This window comes from Zalophus californianus, chromosome 5, assembly GCF_009762305.2.
Source record: "Zalophus californianus isolate mZalCal1 chromosome 5, mZalCal1.pri.v2, whole genome shotgun sequence".
Taxonomy (NCBI): domain Eukaryota; kingdom Metazoa; phylum Chordata; class Mammalia; order Carnivora; family Otariidae; genus Zalophus; species Zalophus californianus.
This window is the reverse complement of record NC_045599.1, coordinates 49,222,462-49,249,159: the sequence shown is the minus strand read 5'-3', so window position 1 is coordinate 49,249,159 and position 26,698 is coordinate 49,222,462. Positions and strand designations below refer to the sequence as shown.

General features: G+C 35.1%; 1 protein-coding gene across 1 annotated transcript in view; it reads left to right on the top strand.

The window, feature by feature from the left end:
* ADAMTS6 (ADAM metallopeptidase with thrombospondin type 1 motif 6) overlaps positions 1 to 26,698 on the top strand; it is a 295,386-nt gene that overhangs the window by 214,731 nt on the left and 53,957 nt on the right. The window contains exons 14-17 of the mRNA XM_027606633.2: positions 5,764 to 5,866; positions 12,125 to 12,258; positions 14,247 to 14,370; positions 14,908 to 14,988. Coding sequence (XP_027462434.1) covers positions 5,764 to 5,866; positions 12,125 to 12,258; positions 14,247 to 14,370; positions 14,908 to 14,988 — 442 coding nt within the window. The remainder of the gene's footprint in view (positions 1 to 5,763; positions 5,867 to 12,124; positions 12,259 to 14,246; positions 14,371 to 14,907; positions 14,989 to 26,698) is intronic.

The following is a 26,698-nucleotide window of genomic DNA, read 5'->3' as shown; positions in this document are numbered from 1 at the left end:
GTTGTGGAGAAATATAGCCCATATTTCAAGGTAGGATAGTAGTGGGAAAAGTATAGATTTTGGATTCAAATTGACTTAAGTTTGAATGCTGACTGTAACTCTTGTTTGGTCTTGGCAAAATATCTAATCTCACTAAACTTCAGGGAACTCCTATGTAGAATATAATTATATCCACCTTGCAGGATTGTTTGAGAATTAAAAGAATTAACACATGTAGAACATCCAGTGCTACTTCCTAATACTTAATCTGTACTCAATACAGTGTAGTTAATATTGGAGACATTTTTGTTTCCAAGCAGATTACAAAAATTACAAAATACATAACCTCATACATAACCTCATTATATCTTCAAATCACTTTTATAAAGAGGAAGAACAAGGTTTTTTTTTTTTTTTGAAGTATTTAAAATGAGGAACTAAAGCTGAGCAGTACCATGGAAGGGATTGAGTCAGGCATAGGATTTCTGAGTACTTATTTAGTGCTCTCGTAACAGATGGAGCCCTTGGGAGGTGGGTGTGGCAAGGTAAGCTTCTCTGAAAGAGTTTGGTCACCTTTGACATTGTCTTACTTCCAGTCTAACCTTACCCTGCAGCAGAACCAGATAGCTGAGAACATTCTGAAACTACAGACCTTGCCCCCAGGGAGAGGTGTGGGGTAAGTGATAACAAGGTACAGAGTTGATCCATTAACAGTGTTATAACCGTGTCCCAGGTTATAATTAGAAAACAGATATGTATCCAACACTGGATTTTAATGAATATTATATATAATATTTTTATAGTATTATATGTGGCAAAAAGGTAATAGGAGCAAGTATCATTAATCTTCTTTGGGTTAGTATGAATTTTATGGTGTGTATCATGTTTTGAAAAATAAGGACTAGCTTCTAAGCACAGAATAGAACTTGCTTGTTTATTTTGTTCTTAAAAGGGATGTTTTAAAAATTACAAAGTGAATGTTGCCTAACATTTTCACAGGCTTAGGGGAAAGGGTTATGCTATGGACAGATAGCATTTCAGTTAAATTCAGGCCATACAGAAATAGATTTAAGTTTGAAAACTTGCACAGAGGATTATGGTATCAAATATGACAGCTAGATTCTAGTTTGGACAATATAGGTTTAGCAGACTTTTGTTTCTTTTTCTTTAAAAGTAAATATTCAGTGAAACTACAAAAAAATGAGAAACCATTTTGGAGAGAAAAGATAAGATTAAATCAAAACTAGTTGAGCTGATTCATTGGATATTACATTTAACTTTAGTGAGATAATCATACAATACCTGGTAACTAGGAAATCAGGAGTTTTGTGTGCAACTTCTAAGAGGAGGTGTGGAAGCAAGGACTTTGTTAGCATGTGTGTTATTGTGTGACTTAGAAAAGTGATGCCTTTTTGGGTGAACAAATAAAAATGTCCTTTCTTCACAGTCCCATGTCAAGTACGTGACTTGCTAAGCAGATCAGGGGCTGGAATTTAAATTCCACTTATGCTCCTGAAACTAATAGGGTATAGCCAGCTAAGAATATATTGCCATCCTAGAGAGGAAGCAGAAAATTAAATCTGGGGAGTGTTGAAGTGTGGTCTAGTGTAATAGTGAAGAAGCAAAAGTGCATTTACTGTGGAAGCATAAAGGAAGAAACAGCAGAAGGTGAAAAGCACAATAGAGAAAAGAAGTAGAATAAAATGCCAATTTTGCTCATTTTGCAATTTTACCTGAGGCCATAGGAATCCTTGTATCCTGCCAGCCTGCCTATCTCCTTTACGAAGAGGAGAGGAATGGGAAAGGGGAAAAAGAATTTTCGTGCTCAGCTTTCTGCTCACACTTTATTACACGTAAGATATAACACAGTATTTACGGAATTTTCCTCATTTGCAAGACATTTTGGGATGTATTCCTCTTGAAGTTAAGTGGCATTTTGGGTGTATTTTGCAAATGAAAGAGAGAAGGCACAAAGGGCTTCTGCGGCTTGCCAAGGTCACCGTATTCTTTGAGACAAAACCAGGATTAGAAGTCCAGTAATAGAAATGCCACTACAAAGTTTGTCAGCGGAAGCTGAGATTTCTTTCTATAGCAACTTTTATGCCCCAATGAATTATCCTTTCTTTGTTTTTAGATTTATGTACCAATAAAAAGTGTTTAGTCAAAAGGAGATGCTTTTAAGCAATCAGTGTAATTGGAAGCAATAAGATAAGACTGTAGAATGTGCTAACATATCTCTGTAAAAAAAAAGTGCTGATAAAGATGCTAGTACTAATTTTTTTATTATTTCTTTGAAAATACTAAGATTAAAAATGCTGAGACCTGCAGTTTTGCCCTCTGGATTTATGTGGGGTCCTGCTGGTTGCTTTTTAGAAGGAGAGGATGCTTGATTAGAGTTAACACTAGGAGGCTGAAAACCTGTCAGGCTTTACATAAAAAATTGGTTGCTTATGCCCACTGTTTTTGCATGGTGTCAGCATTTATTACCTCTAAGCAATTTAAAACGCATTACTCCTTAAACTCTCTACTATTCCTAAGAAAACAAAAATAAAAATATACTTTATGTAATTTTTCCTTAAGAAATTACTCTTTTCTTTGATCACTCTTACTGTTTGGAATGAGAATATACAATTCCTACTGAGTTAATTTCTAATCAGCACAAATTCAGAGCATTCACTGAAGGAAACATTGAAATCAGGAAAACGGAACACTAGCTGTTATATTCTAGAAACAGAAGGGCATGGGATCAAGTCTACTACAGTTTCCTTAAGCCCTTGCATCCTCCATGCTATTCTATGAACCTCCTTAACACACTCAAGTTTCAGGGCCTTTGCATTTACTGTTTACTCTTCTCACTGATGTGTAAGTCACTCCTTCAGTTTCTTTTAACTCTCTACTCAAGGGCCACCTTACTAGAGAGAATTTCTCAGACTATACCTTTTTTTGTTAAGATTTTATTTATTTATTTATTTATTTGACACAGAGAGAGCACAAGTAGGCAGAGCGGCAGGCAGAGGGAGAGGGAGAAGCAGGCTCTCCGCTGAGCAGGGAGCCCGATGTGGGGCTCAATCCCAGGACCCTGGGATCATGACCTGAGCCGAAGGCAGCCACTTAATCAACTGAGCCACCCAGGCGCCCCTCTGACCATACCTTTTAAAACAGCTTCCCTCCCACCTCACTATCCATCCCCTTACCCTGTTAGAATCATAGGATAGGGCCCGAGGGTGGAGAGAGTGGGTAAGTGTGGTGCTATTACCTGAAGTTGGAGTCACAAAAAGATTCTACTTCTGCCTGTGGTGCTGCCTGAGGTGAAGAAAGAAAGAGAAATACTCTGGCTTCTCCCAGTAGTGCCTTAACTGCCTGAACCATTGTCAGAAATCAGCAGACACAGAAGCCTGGAAAATGGAGCTTGCAGAGTTTGTTCCTCTGAGATACAGAGCAGAGCAGAAGGTGAGGAATGAATCTAAGAATGCCTAAACCCAAGACCAGAACAGCTGCTAATAGCTATTCAGTTCTGCTCTATGGCAGGTACAGAGCTAAACAGTTGACATGAATCCTCACCTAGGAGGTAAATACTAGTATTATCCCCAGTTTATGGATGAGGCTTGGAAAATTAAGTACATTGCTAAAAGCCATGAATTAAATAAAAGACCAAGTTAGAATTGAATCCCGGTTTGTCATACTCCAAATTGCTTTTAGTCCTCTTGTTTTATAAATGAGGAAAAAGTAATTTTGGAGAAGAAAAGAAACTTGCTGCTGAAATGACAGGAACTCAAGTTACTCCTATTAAGTTTTTATACATATTAACAGAGCTAAAAGTTTATGCTGTTACTGTAGCGTTTAGAGTTCAAAGGAAGCTCCCATTCAGATGAGGGAGTGCCCTTACACCCTGAAAGTATCACTGAGCAACCCTCTGTAGCCAGTGTATTCAAAGGGATTATTAATCACAGCCACCTAAGAGTGTTGAAAGAGATTAAATAGATAATACATCTATAGGCTTCCGAATAGTGTGCCATAGAGTGGGTACTTGCTAAATGCTTAGTAAATGCTAAATAGCTGTTGTCATTGTTAATATTTTTATTCTGCTGACCCTGAGTGGTTATCACAGGAAAGAGTATAGATCAGAAATTTTATGAAATGTTATCCAAGTGCTTTATTAAACTATAATATCCTCCTGTCGGACTTTTTACTTCGCCTGTATTTAGGAGATTCATTACAAGATAGTCAAGAATGGGATTTTATGTTTGTTTTTAAGTAAATAGTCCTCATGATGCCTTAGTTTGTTAATTCAGGGCTTTTTTTATGTACCAGTGGTTTTCTATGAAATGTCATCTCCTCTTATTATTTCATAAGTTTCTTTCATCTAGGATGGCCTTTTTTTCCAACTATTACCAACATATGACCTTCTCCTTCCTGTACCCATGGCTTTTCTTGGCTTCCTTCTTAATAGTTTTAACCCCCTAGAAATTACGTGCAGAAATTATTTTAAAACACAGGGCTCACAATGGAATGCGGACCTATTTGCACTGTTTTCAGAATTTGAGGTTTTGGACTTGATATGGTAGAGATTTGAACCGCAATATAGAGGATGTAATGATGACCGTGCGACCATTTGCACATTGTGATCTATTATTTTTGTACATGCTTCAAGGGACCATTTACAGTATACTGACCTCAGAAAACTGTATAAAGTAAATGTAGAGATCGAAGGGAGGGTAGTAAAAAGTCCTCGAATGATCTCTGAGAGTTTAATCTACTCATTATTTATTCACAATTGAGAATTTTATCTGCTGACCTGTTTTGTTGTTCAGTATGTGAGCAGGATATTTTCTCCATCGTGTATCAAAAGCAGTGACTGTTTTAGGTGCTACAACTGCAGAACTCTAAAAGATAAGTCAAATTAGGTCATATTGCTCAAACACAGTGAGATGTTATACTTTTAATTCTTTGTGAACTTAAAGATTGAATTTAGGATGGCCTGTGGTATTTGGAATCTAGACCTAATACATTAGCAAGGTTTTCCTTTATACAAAAATTCAGGTAGAAGAAGCATTCCAAACTTTTAAAAACAAATATCCTTCTCTTGACCCTCTCAACACCCTTCTCTTTCCCCACCCAACACATACACATGTTTTGAACCAATTTAGTATTTTATTTTCTGTGATGTTCATAGATTAAATGTAAATCTTAGTAAGTCCAAATTCTTTGAATTTGAAGGTGTTTAGACTTGAGGCCTAGCATTTGCCCAGTTTATTCCACATCTTAAAATATGGTTTTTGTCAAGGCTAGACAGTAAACAGCTCTAGTAGTAGGGATCCAAACCACAGTTAATAGGGCTGAATGTTGTGTTACAAACCTGCCTCTTGATTCCCTAAAATAAAGAGCTGGGAGTAGCTCTGGCAACTGGACCTTAAATAATGTTACCAAAAGACATTATGTGTTTTAGTTTCTTCATCTAGTTTTTATGTGTGTTTATAAAAAGGTACCTGATGGATTGATTGCAAAGTGGACTATGACATGTATCTGAGTATAAAGTTATAAGGAAACTGTCTCACACATAATTTCGTATAAATTACTTCAGTTGTTTATTCTGTGGCTAAGATTACAATTCAGATACATCAGTCTGAATACTGCTGTAGAACAAGTAAATGTAAAGTAAATGACAGCATTGTAGCTACAGCATCAGGCAGTGACGAGTTCAGGCAATTTTAATTTTAGGGACATTGTCCCTTAGTTTTGGTATTTTTCAACAATCATACCATTTATGATTTTATTTTATTTTAGCCATGTCCTTTGGGGGCCCGAGATTTTCGAGAGAAACAGTGTGCAGACTTTGACAATATGCCTTTCCGTGGAAAGTATTATAACTGGAAACCCTATACTGGAGGTAATGTATAACCAGCAGAGCATTCATCATGCTTGAGAGCTTTGCAAATATAAAAGAATATATAAATACATACAAACACACACATACATTCATACACCTACTAGTAAAAATTAGTGTTTGCAAATCAGAGCAGGATAACGCTTACAGTACTATACAGTTTCCCTGTAATAAAGCTTATGTTAGTAAAAATGATCAGAAATCATTTATAAAAATCTAATTCTATTTAACAAGGTACAAAAGTCCAAGAAAGGATATAAATTCAAATAATGCTTTTGAGTTCTTGAGACTTCCTTGGGGTATATGGACATTACATTATAATCATTTATAATCACTGAATATTTGGAATTATCACCCTAAAAACAACTTATAACAATATAAATCAACTCAAAAGTGGCCAGGAAAACCTGTATACTTTTTTGGTCAAAGGCCAAGGATCTTCCCATAGATTATTATTATTCTTTTTTAGTGTTGAGAAGCATTTTTACCCTTTAATTTGGGCATGTATCAAGCACTAATTATTCAGTAAACACCAGAAGTTTTCTTGTACTCTCAAAATACAAATTTAATTTTGTTAAAATTTTCTCTTAGAGAAATTGAATGTACTTTTAAAAAACTTTTATTGTTTGTTTTTTATTCTAATATCTTACCTTGAAAATTTTCCAACAGAGCAATACTAAAAGAATTTTACATTGACAAGATTCTATTATTCACATTATAATATACTTTGTTACATGTCTAGTCATCTCTCTATCCATTAATCCATTTATTTTTTAGATGCATGTCAAAGTAAATTGTAATCATTGCTATACTTTCCTCTAAATACTTCAGCATGTATAACATTAACCACAGTTCAATACTTATTTATTGTTTTTCAGGTTAGACTATGTACAATGCAATGCACAATCTTACCTGTACTTCCCTTGAGTTTTGACAAATATGTACACCTGCAAAGCCCTATTAACATATTGCCATACCTCCAAAATTCTCATAGTCCTCATAGTGCTTCCCAGTCAATAGCTGCCTATTTCTTCCAAGAGGCAACCACTGTTCTGATATTTTTTTCCTTACCATAGATTAGTTTTGCTGGTGCCAGAACTTCATATAAGTGAAATCATGTCATAGTTGGCCTGTGTTTTGGGCCTAATATTTTTGAGACCCATCCACATTATTGCATGTATGAATAGCTTATTCCTTTTTATTGCTGAGCAGCATTCCATTGTAATAACCAGTTTGTTTTCCCATTGTGTTATTGATGGCTGGCCACCTGAGTTGTTTCTAGTTTTCAGCTGTTCTGAATAAGCTGCTGTGAACATTTTTGTAGAAGTCTTTTTGTGAGCATATGTTTTCATTTCTCTTGGGTAAATACTTAGGAGTGGAATTGCTGGGCAGTAGGGTAGGTGTGAGTTTAGTTTTAAAAGAAATTGCCAGATGTTTTTCCAAAATGATGTACCATACTACACTCCCACCAACAACATGTGAAAGTTATGTTTGTTCCACATCCTTGCCAATGTTTGGTATTTTCAGTCTTCTGGTCGATGTATAATAATGTCTCAGTGCAGTTTTAATTTGTGTTTTCTGATCCTTGATTATGTTGAGCACATTTCTATGTGCTTATTGACCATTTATAAGTCTTCTTTTGTAAAGTGTTCAAATTCTTTGCCTATTTTTAATTGGTTATGTATCTTTTTATTCTTCAGTGGCAGTCATTTATCAGATAAATTTTATGAATATTTTTTCACATCTTTGGGCTTTCCTTTTACTTTTTTAACGGTGTTTTGGATGAGTATAAGATTTTAATTTTGATGAATACTATTTTTTCATTTTTTTTCCTTTTATGGTTATTGTGTTCAGTGTCCTGTCTTAGAAATCTTTGCTTTCTCAACTCAAGAAGATGTTTTCTTATGTTTTTTTCTAAAAGCTGTATGGTTTTTGTCTTTACATTTGGATCTACAGTCTAAAAATAATATGGGGTTATGTTGTGTATTTGTAGTTTGGACTATATTTTGTTCTACTTATTTGTCAACAATAGAAATACACAATGAAATGTGCACAATGTGCAATGAAATGAAATGGTAGCAATACTATGCTAGCACCACACTGACTGAATTATTATAAATACGTAGTCTTGGACACAGGGTGTAAGTTCCTCCAAGTTTGATCTATTTTTCAAGAGTCCTTTGGATATTCTAAGTGCTTTGCACTTCTATGTAAATTTTAGAGTTGCTATTAATTACTACAGAAAAACATGCTGGGCTTATGATTGCTATCATGTTGAATTTATAGATCAATTGAAGGGGAACTGATGAATTAACAATATTATTTTAACATTGAATATTGAATTTGATAGTGAATTTATGAATGTTGTATATATATATATATATATATATATATATATATATATACCCATTTATTTATGTTTTCTTTAATTTCTCTCAGCTATGTTTTGTAGTTTTAGGTGTTAGGTCTTGCACTTCTTTTGTTAAATCTATTCCTGAGTAATTTTTTTTTGAAACTATTGTAAATAAAAGTTTAAAATATATCATTTTCAATTGCTTGCTCTAGTATCCAAAAATACATAGATTTTTGTGTATTAAATTTGTATTCTGTGACCTTCCTAAATTTCCTTAGTTGTCCTCTCAGAACAACTATTAGTCCTAATAGTTGTTTTGTAGATTGCTTAGGATTTTCTTGGTAAATAGTCATGTTATCTGGAAGTAGAGACTGTATCAATTGTTATGCCTTTTAATTCACGTTCTTGCCTTAATGCACTGGATTGGCTCTTCAGTACAATTTGTACATGTATGATTATATGTATTTTTCTTTATTATGTCAAACCAACTTTTTATTCCTAGGATAAACCCCATGTGGGAATGATTTTTTCTCTTTTTATATGTTGTTGGATTTAATTTCTAATATTTTATTAAGGATGTTTGCATCTATTTTTTTTAAGGAATTCTGATTCACAAATATTTTTTTCCTGTCATGTCTTTGACAAGTTTGAGTACTAGTGTTACTCTGGCTTCCAGAAATAGAATCCCTGTTTATTTTGAATGAGATTGTAGGATTGGTATTATTTCCTCTTTAGAATAGATTCACTACTAAAACCACTCAGGCTTCATATTTTCTTTGTGAAAAAAAAATTATTACAAATTCAACTCTTTTAGTAGATAAAGGGCTATTCAGATTTTTAAAAAATTCTTAAGTCTTCAAGAAACTTATGTTACTCCCCTATCTCATTTCTTGACAGAAAATTGATCATAACATTCTCTTACTGTCCTGTCTAATATCTGTAGGCTCTGTAGTGATGTATGCTCTTTCATTTCTGATATTGACAATATGTGTTTTCTCTCTTTTTCTTGATCTGTTTGCTTGAGGTTTATTAATTTTATTAATCTTTTCAAATAGTCACCTTTTGGCTTTAGTACTTTTCTCTATTACTTTTTTCTCTTTTATTAATTTTTGCTCTTATATTTATTATTGTTTAGATTTGGGGTTCATTTTGCTTTTCTGCATTACCAAACTTGATTTTTTAAAAATTGCCCTTAGGTCAAAATCTTTTGTTATTTACATTGTGATTTCTTCTTTGACCCATGGGTTATTTAGAACTATGTTATCTTTATTTCCAAATATTTGCTACTTTCTAGATTTGTTTTGGTTCTTGATTTATAATTTCTACTATGATCAGAGAATAGTTTGTATGATTTAAATTTTTTAAATTAATTGAGATTTGTTTTATAGTATCATTTCTTGTTCATGTTGGTAATGTTCTATTTTTGCTTGGAAAGGATGTGTTTTCTGCAATTGTTGGATACAGTGTTCCATAGATATCCATTGCATCAAGTTGGCTGATAGTATTGTTTAAATCTTTTATATTCTTTCTGATTTTTTTCTGCTATAGTTCTTCTATCAGTTACTGAGAGAAGTGTGTTAAAATCTCCAACTGTTTTATGGCTTTGCTTTCTTTTTTGTAAGTTTTTCTTCATGTATTTCAAATTGCTTTTATTAGGTACGTATACAGTTAGGATTATTTTGTCTTACTGTAGGAGGAAAAGAAGTGTCTGATATAATTTACAGATTTAATACTTAGCATCTAGGTAATTATAAGCATAGTCAATTAACCCTAAATTCATAATAAGCTTTCGATGAAGGTAACTGGTAATGATGTGACCTTCCATTTAGAGAATCATCTTAAAAGTTTTCTCAAAATAGTAGCAGTATCTCTTCTGAAAACTCACTGTAGCTGAGTGGGGTGCCTGGGTGGCTCAGTTGGTTAAGTGTCTGACTCTCCTGATCTCAGCTTGGGTGTTGATTTCAGTGTCATGAGTTCAAGTCCTGCGTTGAGCTCCATGCTGGGTGCGGAGCCTACTTTAAAACAAAAAACAAAAAACCTCTCTGTAGCTGAGGAAGCTGAATATATCTTTAGTAATAAAAAAGGGAAAAATGTATTTTTATTATCATCACATATTATGGTAGTCTAAGGAATACAGCCATAGCATTTATATGTCCTACATATCAAATACTACCTTACATAATTAAAAAACGTTAAAATTGAGTAAACAACACTCATGTTCTCTTGTTAAAGCCTGATACATAAAAACCTACATTAAATTCCAAAGCACTATAATAAAAAATGGGAAAAGAACTATACTGAGTAGTAATGAAAAAAATCCCAGTAAGGTTCATGGAAATTTAGAGCAATTTTATTCATGAGAATCTTACAAAAATAAATATAAATACCTTGATTGTCAGTTTAGGAAGAAATTATTCTGTTTATTACTTGTTATATTTGTGCTCAGTAGAGCAAAAGGTACCATTAACTTAAGTCTAATAATAACATTTCAAATTATATAGAAGTTCTATAGCCTGTACACATTGAAAATGGAAGCAAACATGGACTTAGGCGATAGGTGGTAAACTGGCAGTTCAGCAACCAGTTTTTACTTATATAGATGTTTTAATCTCCACAGTATTTTTCAAAACTTTGAATGAATTACCAAAAAGAGTTTTTATTTTAAAAATCTAGGTTTCCATCTTCTCATGAAAAAACAGTATCTGACAATATTGGGCCATCTTCTTGCATTATAAAACAATCAACTATAACAATGATCTCCTTTAATGGAATGTTCTCTTTAATTTACCATTGTCTCTATCACTCAGTTGGCTTGTCTCTTTTATTTCACATACCTTCCCTGAGATTTGTACTTTTTACTAAGACTAAGCATGTCATTTTATCTTTCTGCCTTATTTTTGTTGTTAGAAACAGTCTTCTTTATTTCAAAGAGAAATTTTATCAGCACAATTAGAATAAAAACAAAGTGTTTTAAACTTCATCAAATGAAGGTTGGACATAAAGTGTTTTTAAGTCATAATTTCAATCAGTAGTTACATACTTATAAGTAACTTTCCCATGCACTGTTTTGAGTAAAATAAATTCATATATATTGCTGTCTTTCCAATATACTATGAGATTATGATATTACTCTTTTTTTTTAATTCTACTATTTATGCCTATTTTTCACATCAACCTTAAGAAATACAAATTTCAGTGACAAAATGAAAATGATGAAGTTATTCTATTCACAAAATAAAATTAGGTATTGTTTTAATTATTCATGTTTAATGCTATATGTAATTATCTTTGATTTAGTAACAAGAATTATTCAAATTTAATGCTATAATTAATTTTACCTTTGATTTGCGTATCTCTTAAAAACTTATTTCTACACTAAAGACACATTCATGGAATATGGTATGTTTAAAGCAGGTATAAATTTAGAGGGTTTTGTTTTGTTTTGTTTTTTCTTTTTACAACTACCATATCCTTGCTTGAAGTAGAGTTTTTGTATCAGCTTCAGTTAACAAGTGACATATGTTGTAGAAATTCCCACTTGCTATATGAAGTTATTGTGTCAAGCCACAAACTTTATTTTCTTAGTTTTTGAAAAAGGTTTTTATTTCATCCATTTTTTTCAACATTCAGGTACCTCTACTGTGATTCCTTTTGACCTAAAATATATTGTTAAATATATGTTGGAAATACCTGAACATTTTAAACCTAAAACTGTTCAATAGATCTTCTGTCAAGTTGCACAAACAATGAAATTAAATACGAAATTTTAGCAAAGGAGGAAAGAAACATCTGGGTATATAGTGAGGGAATGATGTCTGTATGAATTGTAAATTTACTGTGGTTAATATGGAATCACTGTTTCTTAAAAGAACCACTCCATTTATCTCTTTTCTGCTGTATTTGTCCAGGTGGGGTAAAACCTTGTGCATTAAACTGCTTGGCTGAAGGTTACAACTTCTACACTGAACGTGCCCCTGCGGTGATTGATGGGACTCAGTGCAATGCTGATTCACTGGATATCTGTATCAATGGGGAATGCAAGGTTGCTCCAATTATGAATTTTACTCCTTTTTGGGGGGGCTTTTGAGACTTTTATCTTTTTTCTCAGGTAGTCGCTCCTAATTAATACTATGCTCAGCTTTAATAAAAGAGAGCTACATTTTAGAGAAATTAGGTTAACAGTACATATAGTTAAAGGTAAAATAGCCAGGGCGCCTGGGTGGCTCAGTTGGTTGAATGACTGCCTTCGGCTCAGGTCATGATCCTGGAGTCCTGGGATCGAGTCCCACATCGGGCTCCCTGCTCAGCAGGGAGTCTTCTTCTCCCTCTGACCCTCTTCCCTCTTGTGCTCTCTATCTCTCATTCTCTCTCTCTCAAATAAATAAAATCTTAAAAAAAAAAAAGGTAGAATAGCCTATTCATATTCAAACATCATGCAGATATGATTTATTTTGGTGCTCGAGTTATGTATAGAGTAATTGCTAGAGCTCTGAATATATTTTGGACTTATTTCTGTTCTGTTCCGTTTATAAACAGATTACAAATATGATAGGAAGAGAGAGGGAACAAGGATTCAGCTCTTATTCATATGGCTACCACATGTTTTCATTGGAAGATTGTTTGATACATTTCATAGCATAATTTTTCCTCAAAGTGTAAAACAGCTATGTTCCTCCTACTTTGCCTCTTTTTGAAGCATTTTGAAGCACAGTGGTTTTCATTATAGAGTTAGTCTTTACCTTATTAAAGCATTTACTTTAGAGAATTAGCCTGACTAGTTGAGAGTTATAAGAGCAAATCCATACTGTTTTCCTAGACCTGTGAATAAATCTAATCATAATAAGAAAAGCTGCAAAAACCACTGTTCTCATAACTTTTTTCCTTGTTTGTTTTTATTTTATATTAAAGAGAAGCACAAAACTAAGTCTCAGAAACTGAGAAAGAAGAGATAAAAACACTATCTGTTTTGTGTCATAATTTCTTGCAAAAGTTTCTGTCCTTCAGGCTACTTGATTCTCAATATATCTAATGATCCTGTGCATGTGTGTTATTTCTATGACAGTATTAAAATTTTTTTTCGGGTAGCAAAGACAAAAGTGCAGGTTTTATTCAGAGATCACATGCCTGATATCAGTGGCTAAAGGTCATTATACAAATTCAAGTGCCAAAATATGTAACAAAAATGTATAAAAATCCACATTTCTATGATTTTTTAATTTTTTTATATCTTTTTTTTTTTATTCATGAGAGACAGAGGGAGAGAGAGAGGGAGAGAGAGAGAGAAGCAGAGGGAGAAGCAGGCTCCCAAGGAGCAGGGAGCCCGATGCGGGACTCGATCCCAGGACCCCGGGATCACGACCCCCGCCGAAGGCAGACGCCCAACCATCTGGGCCGCCCAGGCGCCCCACGTTTCTATGATTAAATGCAAAACTGAAAGGTAGAATTTCAGCTTCCAAGATCATATGCTTACATATGCTTGTTTTTATGGCAATTTTATTCAGCTGGTGGAAACAGGTATTCATTTTTAAACGTTTATGCAGTTTTAAATTCCACAACTAATCCTTGATGCTAACAATTGGATATCCAAAAGAGCCAGTGGTTTAGAAAGGTCAAACCATAATGCTCAGTCATGATTCCTGCTGTTATAAATGTTGTGTGTAGGACAACATGGCATTTTTCTTAATTCTTTCATTTCTTGATTGAAGGTATAAGTAAGAGTCCATTGCCAACAGATTATAATATTTTAAGATTTGGAACATGGTATCTATAAATGAAGAAGAAATCTAGGTTGGAAATATAGACATATATTCCTTGGGGAATCAGAATTTTTTTCCTTTAAACTGATATGTTGAGAAATTTTAGCTAAGAACTTACTAGACAGTAAAGGAAAAAGTGGAAAGAGGAAAATATTTCCTGTTTTGATTTCCTTTATTGGAAAAACAAATAAATGAATAAGTTATATTTATTTGGTTAGTTATGGTTCCAAGAATTCCTCTTTATGACATACTGAATATTCTTCTCTGTTTTCAGCATGTAGGTTGTGATAATATTTTGGGATCCGATGCTAGGGAAGATAGATGTCGTGTCTGTGGAGGGGATGGAAGCACATGTGATGCCATTGAAGGGTTCTTCAATGATTCGTTGCCCAGAGGAGGTGAGTGTGTAGAGAGAACTCTTCCTCACACCACTGATGTCCTGGGAATAGTCAAAATGCTTGATTTCTTTCCCACCCCCTTCTTTTTGAATTTTTTATTTAGGCAGACTATGTTTTTTCCCTAAATTGCTTTCAGTCTCTTAAGTATTAAATATAGATACATGTAAGATATTTTGAGGAAATATGATTCCCTTTCTACTTGACTTCCTTTAGCCATGTTTCCCTCAGATGGGAATTCCCACAGGGCGTTGATGGGAGAACAATGTGTTGAGAAAAAAACAAACAAACCATGAACCAGTATTATACATGTTGAGGCTTTAAAGACTATTTTGAGATATTTTTAGAGAAAAAGTGAAATATTCTATATGTGTTCCTGAACCTAAAAGGGGAATTTGCCCATATTTCATAATTTATAAAGTGCTAAGTCAAAGAAAGACTTAAAGAACAGGGAAGCTTATTACTGAGAGGTTCCTAAACACTCATTTTCTAACCAAGGCTGCACGTGCTGTTTATTACTAGCTATGTTCTGTATTCCAGGCTACATGGAAGTAGTGCAGATACCAAGAGGCTCTGTCCATATTGAAGTCAGAGAAGTTGCCATGTCGAAGAACTATATTGGTAAGTAGCTTATTTTGCTAGATTTTTTAAAATTACTGAGGAAAAACAGCACAGTATCCTAACGGAAAAGACATATTGCTTGGGTAGAACACTTTCATGGTAAAATGAAGGAAGTTTCAGGTTTTATAAGACCACACATAAGAGCTAAACAAAAAATTAGTGGTTTATAACTTACTCTTCGCCAAGTTGGTTATTTGATTTTTAAAAAATCAATTTTATTGAGGTATTTACATATGATAAAATGCATTTATTATAAGTGTACATTTCAGGGGCGCCTGGGTGGCTCAGTTGATTAAGCGTCTGCCTCCGGCTCAGGTCATGATCCCAGGGTCTTGGGATTGAGCCCTGCATCCGACTCCTTGCTCAGTGGGGGTCTGCTTCTCCCTCTCCCTCTGTGCTTTCTCTCTCAAGTAAATAAAATCTTAAAAAAAAATAAGTGTATATTTCAAAGAGTATTGACAATTATATATACATATAAGTTATAATATGTAAATATATAAATAATGGCATAATTATTAATTACTATAAATATATGAATTATTACTTTATATATTACTATATATACGTGTGTGTGTGTGTGTATATATATATATATATATATATATATATATATACACCACATATTTTTATATTTATGTTTATATATAAAACACCACAGCCAAGACACAGAACATTTCCATGACTTCAAAACATTCTCTCATTGGCCTTTGCAGTCAGATTCCCCCAGCCTCAGCTGCTTAACCGACTGAATTCCAGTAGAATTCTAAAATAGGAAGCATTAGGTTCTCAAATTTGTTCTTCTTTCTCAAAATAATTCTTGAATATCTAGGTCCTTTACATTTCTGTATGCAGTTTAAGATAAACTTGTCAATTTCTACAAAATGAGATTACATCGAATGTGTAGATCAATTTGGGGAGGATTGATATCTTAAAGATATTATCTTCCAATACATGAAAAGATTTACCTGTATATTTATTTAAGTCTTTATGTGTTTTCACCAGTGTTTATTTTTCAGTATACGGGTCTTGCACCTATTTTTTCTTAAATCTACCACTAAATATTTAATGCTTTTTGATGTTATTATAAATGGTATTGATATTTTAATTTCATTTTGGAAAGATTTGTGGTTATATAACAATACAATTGATTTCTTTTGGTATTGACCTCATGTCCTGTGATTCTTTCAATCCATGAGAGTGGTATGTCTTTCAGTTTGTGTTGTTTTCAGTTTCTTTCATCAGCGTTTTATAGTTTTTCGAGTACAGGTCTTTTACCTCCTTGGTTAAGATTATTCATGGATATTTTATTCTTTTTGATGCATTTGTAACTGGGATTGTTTTCTTTTTTTTTTTTTTTTAAGATTTTATTTCTTTGTCAGAGAGAGAGGCAGGCAGGCAGAGGGAGATGCAGGCTCCCCGCTGAGCAGGGAGCCCGATGCAGGACTCTATCCCAGGATCCTGGGATCACGACCTGAGCAGAAGGCAGACGCTTAACTGACTGAGCCACCCAGGCATCCCTGGGATTGTTTTCTTTCTTTCTTTCTTTTTTTAAAGATTTTATTTATTTATTTGACAGAGATAGACATACTGAGAGAGGGAACACAAGCAGGGGGAGTGGGAGAGAGAGAAGCAGGCTTCCCACCGAGCAGGGAGCCCGATGTGGGGCTCGATCCCAGGACCCTGAGATCATGACCTGAGCCGAAGGCAGACGTTTAATGATAGCCACCCAGGTGCCCCCCTGGGATTGTTTTCTTAATTTCTCTTTCTGCTACCTCGTTATTACTGTATAGACACACTACCAATTTCTGGGTATTCTGTATTCTGCAACTTTACTGAATTCTGATAGTTTTTTGGTGGAGTCTGTGGGTTTTCTATGTATAATATCATGTCATCTGCCTTACCAATTTGGATGCCTCTTACTCTTTTTTTCTTGTCTGATCACTGTGGCTAGGATTTTCAGTACTGTTGAATAAAAATGGTGAGAGTGGATATCTTTGTCTTGTTCCTGATCTTATATGGAAAGCTCTTAGTTTTTTTATCATTTTCATATATGGACTTTATTATATTGAGGTATGTTCCCTCTACACCCACTTTGTTGAGAGTTTTTATCATCAACAAATATTGAATTTTGTCAAATGCTTTTTCTGCATTTATTGCAATGATAATATGATTTTTATCCCTGTGTTTCTTTTTCTTGATCATGCTAGTGAGGTGTTTGTTAATTTTACTGATCTTTTCAAAGAACAAGCCATTGGTTTAAATTATTTTTTCTGTTATTTCTCCATTTTTCATTACACTGATTCCCACTGTTCTCTTTATTGTTTCCCTTTTTTTCTATTCACATTATGTTTGTTAGTTTTTAGCTTCTTAAGATAGATTATTGATTTAAAGAATTTTTTCTACTTTAAGCATTTCACACTGTAAACTTCCCATTGAGCACTGCTTTAACATCATCCCATATATTTTGATACATTGTATATTCATTACCAAATAATATCTTCTTATTTACATTGTGACCCATGGCTTAGAAGGTATTATTTAATTTCTGAATATTTGGGGATTTCCCAGATCTTTTTTATTATTGATTTCTACTTTAATTGTCTTATGAAGAGAAAACATACTTTGTATGATTTTCATTCTTTTTTTGAGATTTGTTTTATGGTCCAGCATATGGTCTATCTTAGTGATATTCAGTGTGCACTTGAAAAGAATGTATATTCTGGTGTTATGGGGTTTACCATTCCATAAATGTCAATTAGATTAAACCAGTCAATAGTTTTGTTGAAGTCTTCTATAGTCTTACTTATTTTCTGCCTTCTTGTCTAAGCAGTTATAGAATCATGTTGAAATCTCCAAATAGAATTGTGAATTTGCTTATTTCTCCCATTAATTTGTAAGGTTTTGCTTCATTTATTTCACAACTTTATTACTAAGTGTATAGACATTTAAGATTGTTATATCTTCTTGGGGTTCCTGGATCGCTCATTTAGTTGAGCATCTGATTTCGGCTCAGGTCATGATCTCAGGGTCATGAGATAGTCTTGCGTCAGGCTCTGCACTGGACCTGGAGCCGGCTTAAGATTCTCTCTTTCCCTCTGCCCCTCCCCCTCTGCATGCTCTCTCTCTCTCTCCAAAAAAGAGAAAAAGATTGTTATATCTTCCTGATATATTGAGCATTTTATTATTATCAAATATTCCTCTTTATCCCTGATACTAATCTTTGACCCAAAGTCTATTTTGTCTGATTGTAATCTAGTCACCAGATTTCTCCCAGATTAGTTTTTGCATGGCAAATCTTTTTCCACCCATACACTTTTCACATGTACGTGTTTCTGAATTTAAAATGTTTCTTGTAGAGGGCACCTGGGTGGCTCAGTCATTAAGCATCTGCCTTCGGCTCAGGTCATGATCCCAGGGTCCTGGGATCGAACCCCACATTGGGCTCCCTGCTCGGCGGGAAGCCTGCTTCTTCCTCTCCCACTCCCCCTGCTTGTGGGGATCTCTTGCTGTTTCTCTCTCTGTCAAATAAATAAATAAAATCTTAAAAAAATAAAAAAATAAAATGTTTCTTGTAGACCACCTATAGTTGATTTCAATTTTTTATTGTGTTTAACGATCTTTGCTTTTTTAATTGCAAACACCAGGTGGGGGGCAGGATGGTTGACCAACTTTCTGTAAAGGGCCACATAGTAAATATTTTCAGCTTTATAAGACATGCAGTGCAGTCTGTCTGTCTCAGCTATTCACTTCTGCTATTGTAGTATGAAAGCTGACATAGATAATACATTAATGAATGAGTATATTCCAATAAGATTTTATTTACAAAACATTTACTGGCCATAGTTTGACAACCCCTTGTCTGGATCATTTATATTTAATGTAATTATCAGTATCTTTAAATTTAAGTCTACCATCTTGCTATTTTTCTATTTTATTTTTTTATCCCTTTTATCTTTCTTTTTTGTCTTTTAGATTAAGCAAGTGTTTTATAGTATTTCATTTGATCTGTACTAATCATTTATTAGTTATACTCTGTTTTATTTAGTGGTTGTGCTAGCATTTACAAAATTCTTCTTTAATTTGTCAGAGTACACCTTCAAATAATATTATACCATTTTTGTATAATACAAGGCCCTTACAATAGTTTATTTCCATTGTCTCCTTCCATCCTTTGTCCTATTTTTTAAATGCAGTTTATTTCTCTGTATGTTATAAACTGCCTAATACATTGTTATTGTTTTAGTTTTAAAAAGTCAATTATATTTTATAAAAATTTAAAAATAAATAAAATTATTTTCTGTTTACCTACTTATTTACTTATCTGTCATATATCCTTTGTATAGTTATGAATATATATCTATCTATATATATGTCTATATATATATATCTCCTGATTTCTTGTCACTATATTTGTTTTTCTTTACATTCCTGGGTTATATTATAATAGCTGTTTGAAAGTTATTTTTTTAGCTAATTCCATAATTTCTGTCATTTTTGGGTCTATTTCTTTTACTTGGCCTTTTTCTTGGTTTGGGTCAGATTTTCCTGTTTCTTTCCATTTGTGGTAATTTTTTATTTGATGTTGTACATTGTGAATTTTTCTTTTTTTTTTTGAGTCTGGATTTTGTTTTCTTCTTTTAAAGAGTGTTAAGTAACTCGTAGATGAGCTTGATCTTTTGAGACTTGTTTTTGAGCTTTGTCTGGGTAAGTGCAGAGTAGCCTTTACTCTTGAGTCTACTCAACCCTACTAAAAAGTCATCATTCTTTTTGGGTCTCTACTGAATGTCTTAGTGGTTGAAACTCTGAATTCTTGCTCTGGCCATTTTTCAGCTTATTGTTCCCTGGTAGTTTATTTGTTTGGTTTTTGTTTGTTTGTTTGTTTGTTTTTTGCCTGGCTTTATGGAATTTTATCCTATGCATATATATATAATATATATATATATATATATATATATATATATTATTCAGCAATAGATTCCCTCTTTCTACTCTAGATTTCTGGTCCTACAAATTCCAACTATTTTGGCCTTCTCAATTTCTGATCTCTCTCTTTTAACTCAGTGAGACAACCATGCTTTGCTTGGGTTCTTCCATTCTTACACTGAAAGAAAGTGCCTCTACCACTCACCTGGTCTGTCTTGTTCCAGGTATCACAGTCTGGGTAATGTTTAAGAACACCTGATTCAAAAGTTTTGTGAGCTTTCCAGTTGTTTACAGTTGGAGGGCAAGTCCAGTACCAGTTATCTCAACATGGAAAGAAGTGGAAATTCTATTTCTTTGATGTTTGATCCTTTAAGACAGATTTAGACTCTTCAGAAACCCCTAGCGAGACCTGGATGAGTTCCTATTCCCTTGGAAATAACCCCTTGACTTAAATCTTTTTTTAAAATAAGACCACATCTAGAATGCTTCTTTAGATAGAACACTAGTATTATCAGGCTCTTCCTTCCTTTATTTTAGAAAACCTCTTTATTGGGGCACCTGGGTGGCTCCATCAGTTGAGTGTCTAACTCTTGGTTTCAGCTCAAGTCATGATCTCATAGGTCATGGGATCAAGCCCTGTGTGGGGCTCCGTGCTGAGTGGGGAGTCTGCTTGGGGGTTCTCTCCCTCTGTTCCTACCCCCATTCTCTTTCTCTCTCTCTCTCTCTTTCTAAAATAAATGAGTAGGGCGCCTGGGTGGCTCAGCTGGTTAAGCGACTGCCTTCGGCTCAGGTCATGATCCTGGAGTCCCGGGATCGACTCCCACATCGGGCTCCCTGCTTAGCGGGGAGTCTGCTTCTCCCTCTGACCCACCCCCCTCTCATGCTCTCTATCTCATTCTCTCTCTCAAATAAATAAATAAAATCTTTAAAAAAAATAAAATAAATGAGTAAATCTTAAAGAACAAAAAAAACCCTCTTATTTTTACACCATAATTTTGGATTCTTTTCCACATCAAAAGACTAAAAAATAAGAATCCTAACATCAGATTTTTCCCTTTGGTAATGCTCTGTCCATAAAGCCACATCTTCCTCCCTTATTCATTCCTTTTTAAATACTTTGGGTTTTTCTGAATTTATTATAGTACCAGCAAAAATCCAGTTAGGATCCATTCATTAAATAGTTGAGAAAATGGAAAGTGACAGCTAAAATTGAAGGAGAATTCAAAGCTGCTGGTGGCAGGTGGGGGGAGGGTTGTTTTTATTTTCTTGTTCATCTGACCTGATAAAATTTGTGTATGTGGTTTTTAAAGATTTTTAAAAAAATGTATTTACTTTATTTTATTATTATTTTTTAAAAGATTTTATTTATTTATTTGACAGAGAGAGACAGCAAGAGCAGGAACACAAGCAGGGGAAGTGGGAGAGGGACAAGCAGGCTTCCTGCTGAGCAGAGAGCCCGATGCAGGACTCGATCCCTGGGACCTGGGGTCATTACCTGAGCTGAAGGCAGATGCTTAACGACTGAGCCACCCAGGCACCCAGAAATGTATTTACTTGAGAGAGAGAGAGAGAGAAGACTCTCTGCTCAGCATGGAGCCCTATGTGAGGCTTGATCTCACAACCCTGAGGTCATGACCTGAGCTGAAATCAAGAGTTGGATGCTTAGCCAATTGAGCCACCCAGATGCCCCAGTGATAAAGGTTCTGAAGAAGCTAGCATGCTAACAAAAACTTATGCTAACATGTTTGTCATTGTCAAATCCTGATCACCATTATCAAAATTATCATCATCTTATTTATTTATGGGAGTTTTTGTATAGTAGTGCTAATAACCGTTTTTAAAACTTTTTAATACCTTATTTTCCTACAGAGGTTTAAAAACTTATGCATGCATATTTATTAAACTTATTCTTTATTGTTTCCGCGGTTTTTTTCTCATGCTTAGAAAAACTCTTCATAACCTAATATTATTATTTTTTTTAAAGATTTTATTTATTCATTTGAGATACAGAGAGAGAGAGCATGAGCAGGGAGAGAGGCAGAGGGAGAGGGAGAAGCAGGCTCCCTGCCAAGCCAGGAGCCCGATGTGGGGCTTGATCCCAGGACCCTGGGATCATTACCTGAGCCGAAGGCAGACGCTTAACCATCTGAGCCACCCAGGCGCCCCCTTAATATTATTTTTTTAAGTTCTTCCACATTTTCTTTCTAGCATTTTATTATTTAACTATGTATACATTTAAATATTTATCCACCTGGCATTTATTCTTTCCCTCTTTTTTAATTTTGTTTTTATTGAGGTGAAATTCATATAACATAGAATTTAATAATTTTTTAAAAAAATTTATATATTTATTTATTTTGAGAGAGAGAGCATACAGGGGGAGGGGCAGAGGGAGAGAGAGAGAATCTCAAACAAATAGAATCTCTATTCTAAGCATGGAGTCCAAGCAGGACTCGATGTCAAGACCCTGAGATCGTGACCTGAGCTGAAAGCAAAGGTCAGATGCTTAACTGACTGTGTCAACTAGGTGCCTTGGGTTTATTTCTTAACTGTTTGGCTCCATTGTTCTGTCTGTCTGTGTGCCAGTACCACAAGTTCGCTTTACCTCATATTCATATAATTATCGTTTTAAGTTTTAGCCAAGAAAGTCTGCTCCCTACTCTCACGCTCATCCCCAGTTATTGCTTTTGTTATAATTTCCCTTGCTAGTTCCATGTGTTTATTCCTCCAGGTAAAACTTTCATTTCTTTTTATTAATATCATTATAAATACTTAAAATCTTCTTTTTTTATTTTTATTGTTATGTTAATCACCATACATTACATCATTAGTTTTTGTTGTAGTGTTCCATGATTCATTGTTTGTGCATAACAACCAGTGCTCCACGCAGAACGTGCCCCCTTTAATACCCATTACCAGGCTAACCCATCCCTCCACCTCCCTCCCCTCTAGAAACCTCAGTTTGTTTTTCAGAGTCCATCATCTCTCATGGTTCGTCTCCCCCTCTGACTTACTCCCCTTCATTCTTCCCCTCCTGCTATCTTCTTCCTTTTTTTTTTCTTAACATATATTGCATTCTTTGTTTCAGAAGTACAGATCTGTGATTCAACAGTCTTGCACAATTCACAGCGCTCACCGTAGCACATACCCTCCCCAATGTCTATCACCCAGCCACCCCATCCCTCCCACCCCCCCCACCACTCCAGCAACCCTCCGTTTGTTTCCTGAGGTTAAAAATTCCTCATATCAGCGAGGTCATATGATACATGTCTTTCTCTGATTGACTTATTTCACTCAGCATAACATCCTCCAGTTCCATCCACGTCGTTGCAAATGGCAAGATCTCATTCCTTTTGATGGCTGCATAATATTCCATTGTGTATATATACCACCTCTTCTTTATCTATTCATCTGTCGATGGACATCTTGGCTCTTTCCACAGTTTGGCTATTGTGGACATTGCTGCTATAAACATTGGGGTGCACGTACCCCTTCGGATCCCTACATTTGTATCTTTGGGGTAAATACCCAGTAGTGCAATTGCTGGATCCAATGGTAGCTCTATTTTCAACTTTTTGAGGAACCTCCATACTGTTTTCCAGAGTGGTTGCACCAGCTTGCATTCCCACCGACAAGTGTAGGAGGGTTCCCCTTTCTCCACATCCCCGCCAACATCTGTCATTTCCTGACTTGTTCATTTTAGCCATTCTGACTGGTGTGAGGTGGTATCTCATGGAGGTTTTGATTTGGATTTCCCTGATGCTGAGCGATGTTGAGCACTTTTTCATGTGTCTGTTGGCCATTTGGATGTCTTCTTTGGAAAAATGTCTGTTCATGTCTTCTGCCCATCTCTTGATTGGATTATTTGTTCTTTGGGTGTTGAGTTTGATAAGTTCTTTATAGATTTTGGACACTAGCCCTTTATCTGATATGTCATTTGCAAATATCTTCTCCCGTTCTGTCGGTTGTCTTTTGGTTTTGTGGACTGTTTCTTTTGCTGTGCAAAAGCTTTTTATCTTGATGAAATCCCAATAGTTCATTTTTGCCCTCGCTTCCCTTGCCTTTGGCGATGTCTCTAGGAAGAAGTTGCTGCGGCTGAGGTCGAAGAGGTTGCTGCCTGTGTTCTCCTTTAGGATTTTGATGGACTCCTGTCTCACGTTTAGGTCTTTCAACCATTTGGAATCTATTTTTGTGTGTGGTGTAGGGAAATGGTCCAGTTTCATTCTTCTGCATGTGGCTGTCCAATTTTCCCAACACCATTTGTGGAAGAGACTGTCTTTTTTCCATTGGACATTCTTTCCTGCTTTGTCAAAGATGAGTTGACCATAGAGTTGAGGGTCCATTTCTGGGCTCCCAATTCTGTTCCATTGATCTATGTGTCTGTTTTTGCACCAGTACCATACTGTCTTGATGATGACAGCTTTGTAATAGAGCTGGAAGTCCGGAATTGTGATGCCGCCAGCTTTGCTTTTCTTTTTCAATATTCCTCTGGCTATTCGGGGTCTCTTCCGGTTCCATACAAATTTTAGGATTATTTGTTCCATTTCTTTGAAAAAAGTGGGTGGTATTTTGATGGGGATTGCATTGAATGTGTAGATTGCTCTAGGTAGCATGGACATCTTCACAATATTGGTTCTTCCAATCCATGAGCATGGAACGTTTTTCCCTTTCTTTGTGTCTTCTTCAGTTTCTTTCATGAGTATTTTATAGTTTTCTGAGTACAGATCCTTTGCCTCTTTGGTTAGATTTATTCCTAGGTATCTTATGGTTTTGGGTGCAATTGTAAATGGGATCGACTCCTTGATTTGTCTCTCTTCTGTCTTGTTGTTGGTGTATAGGAATGCCACTGATTTCTGTGCATTGATTTTATATCCTGCTACTTGACTGAATTCCTGTATGAGTTCTAGCAGTTTTGGGGTGGAGTCTTTTGGGTTTTCCACATACAGTATCATATCATCTGCAAAGAGTGAGAGTTTGACTTCCTCTTTGTCGATCTGGATGCCTTTGATTTCTTTTTGTTGTCTGATTGCTGTGGCTAGGACTTCTAATACTATGTTGAATAGCAGTGGTGAGAGTGGACATCCCTGCCGCGTTCCTGACCTTAGGGGAAAAGCTCTCAGCTTTTCCCCATTGAGAATGATATTCGCTGTAGGTTTTTCATAGATGGCTTTTATGATATTGAGGTATGTACCCTCTATCCCTATACTCTGAAGAGTTTTGATCAAGAAAGGATGCTGTACTTTGTCAAATGCTTTTTCTGCATCTATTGAGAGGACCATATGATTCTTGTTCTTTCTTTTGTTAATGTATTGTATCACGTTGATTGATTTGCGGATGTTGAACAAACCTTGCAGCCCAGGGATAAATCCCACTTGGTCGTGGTGAATAATCCTTTTAATGTGCTGTTGGATCCTATTGGCTAGTATTTTGGTGAGAATTTTTGCATCCATGTTTATCAAGGATATTGGTCTGTAATTCTCCTTTTTGATGGGGTCTTTGTCTGGTTTTAGGATCAAGGTAATTGGAACAGTTTCAGGAGACTAGGTATTAATTCTTCTTGAAATGTCTGATAGAATTCCCCTGCAAAGCCATCTGGCCCTGGGCTTTTGTTTGTTGGGAGATTTTTGATGACTGCTTCAATTTCCTTAGTGGTTGTATGTCTGTTCAGGTTTTCTATTTCTTCCTGGTTCAATTTTGGTAGTTGATATATCTCTAGGAATGCACCCATTTCTTCCAGGTTATCTAATTGGCATAGAGTTGCTCATAATATGTTCTTATAATTGTTTGTATTTCTTTGGTGTTGGTTGTGATCTCTCCTCTTTCATTCATGATTTTGTTGATTTGGGTCATTTCTCTTTTCTTTTTGATAAGTCTGGCCAGGGGTTTATCAATCTTGTTAATTCTTTCAAATAACCAGTTCCTAGTTTCGTTGATCTGTTCTACGCTTCTTTTGGTTTCTAGTTCATTGATTTCTTCTCTGATCTTTATTATTTCTCTTCTCCTGCTGGGTTTAGGCTTTCTTTGGTGTTCTTTCTCCAGCTCCTTTAGGTGTAGGGTTAGGTTGTGTATTTGAGACCTTTCTTGTTTCTTGAGAAAGGCTTGTATTGCTATATACTTTCCTCTCAGGACCGCCTTTGCTGTATCCCAAAGATTTTGAACAGTTGTGTTTTCATTTTCATTGGTTTCCATGAATTTTTTAATTCTCCTTTAATTTCCTGGTTGACCCATTCATTCTTTAGTAGGATGCTCTTTAGCCTCCATGTATTTGAGTTATTTCCGACTTTCCCCTTGTGATTGAGTTCTAGTTTCAAAGCATTGTGATCTGAAAATATGCAGGGAATGATCCCAATCTTTTGGTACCGGTTGAGACCTGATTTGTGACCTAGGATGTGATCAGTTCTGGAGAATGTTCCATGGGCACTAGAGAAGAATGTGTATTCCGTTGCTTTGGGATGGAATGTTCTGAATATGTCTGTGAAGTCCATTTGGTCCAGTGTGTCATTTAAAGTCTTTATTTCCTTGTTGATCTTTTGCTTAGATGATCTGTCCATTTCAGTCAAGGGGGTGTTAAAGTCCCCCACTATTATTGTATTGTTGTCAATGTGTTTCTTTGCTTTTGTTGCTAATTGCCTTATATAATTGGCTGCTCCCATGTTAGGGGCATAGATATTTACAATTGTTAGATCTTCTTGTTGGATAGACCCTTTAAGTAAGGTATAGTGTCCTTCTTCATCTCTTATTACAGTCTTTGTTTTAAAATCTAATTTGTCTGATATAAGAATTGCCA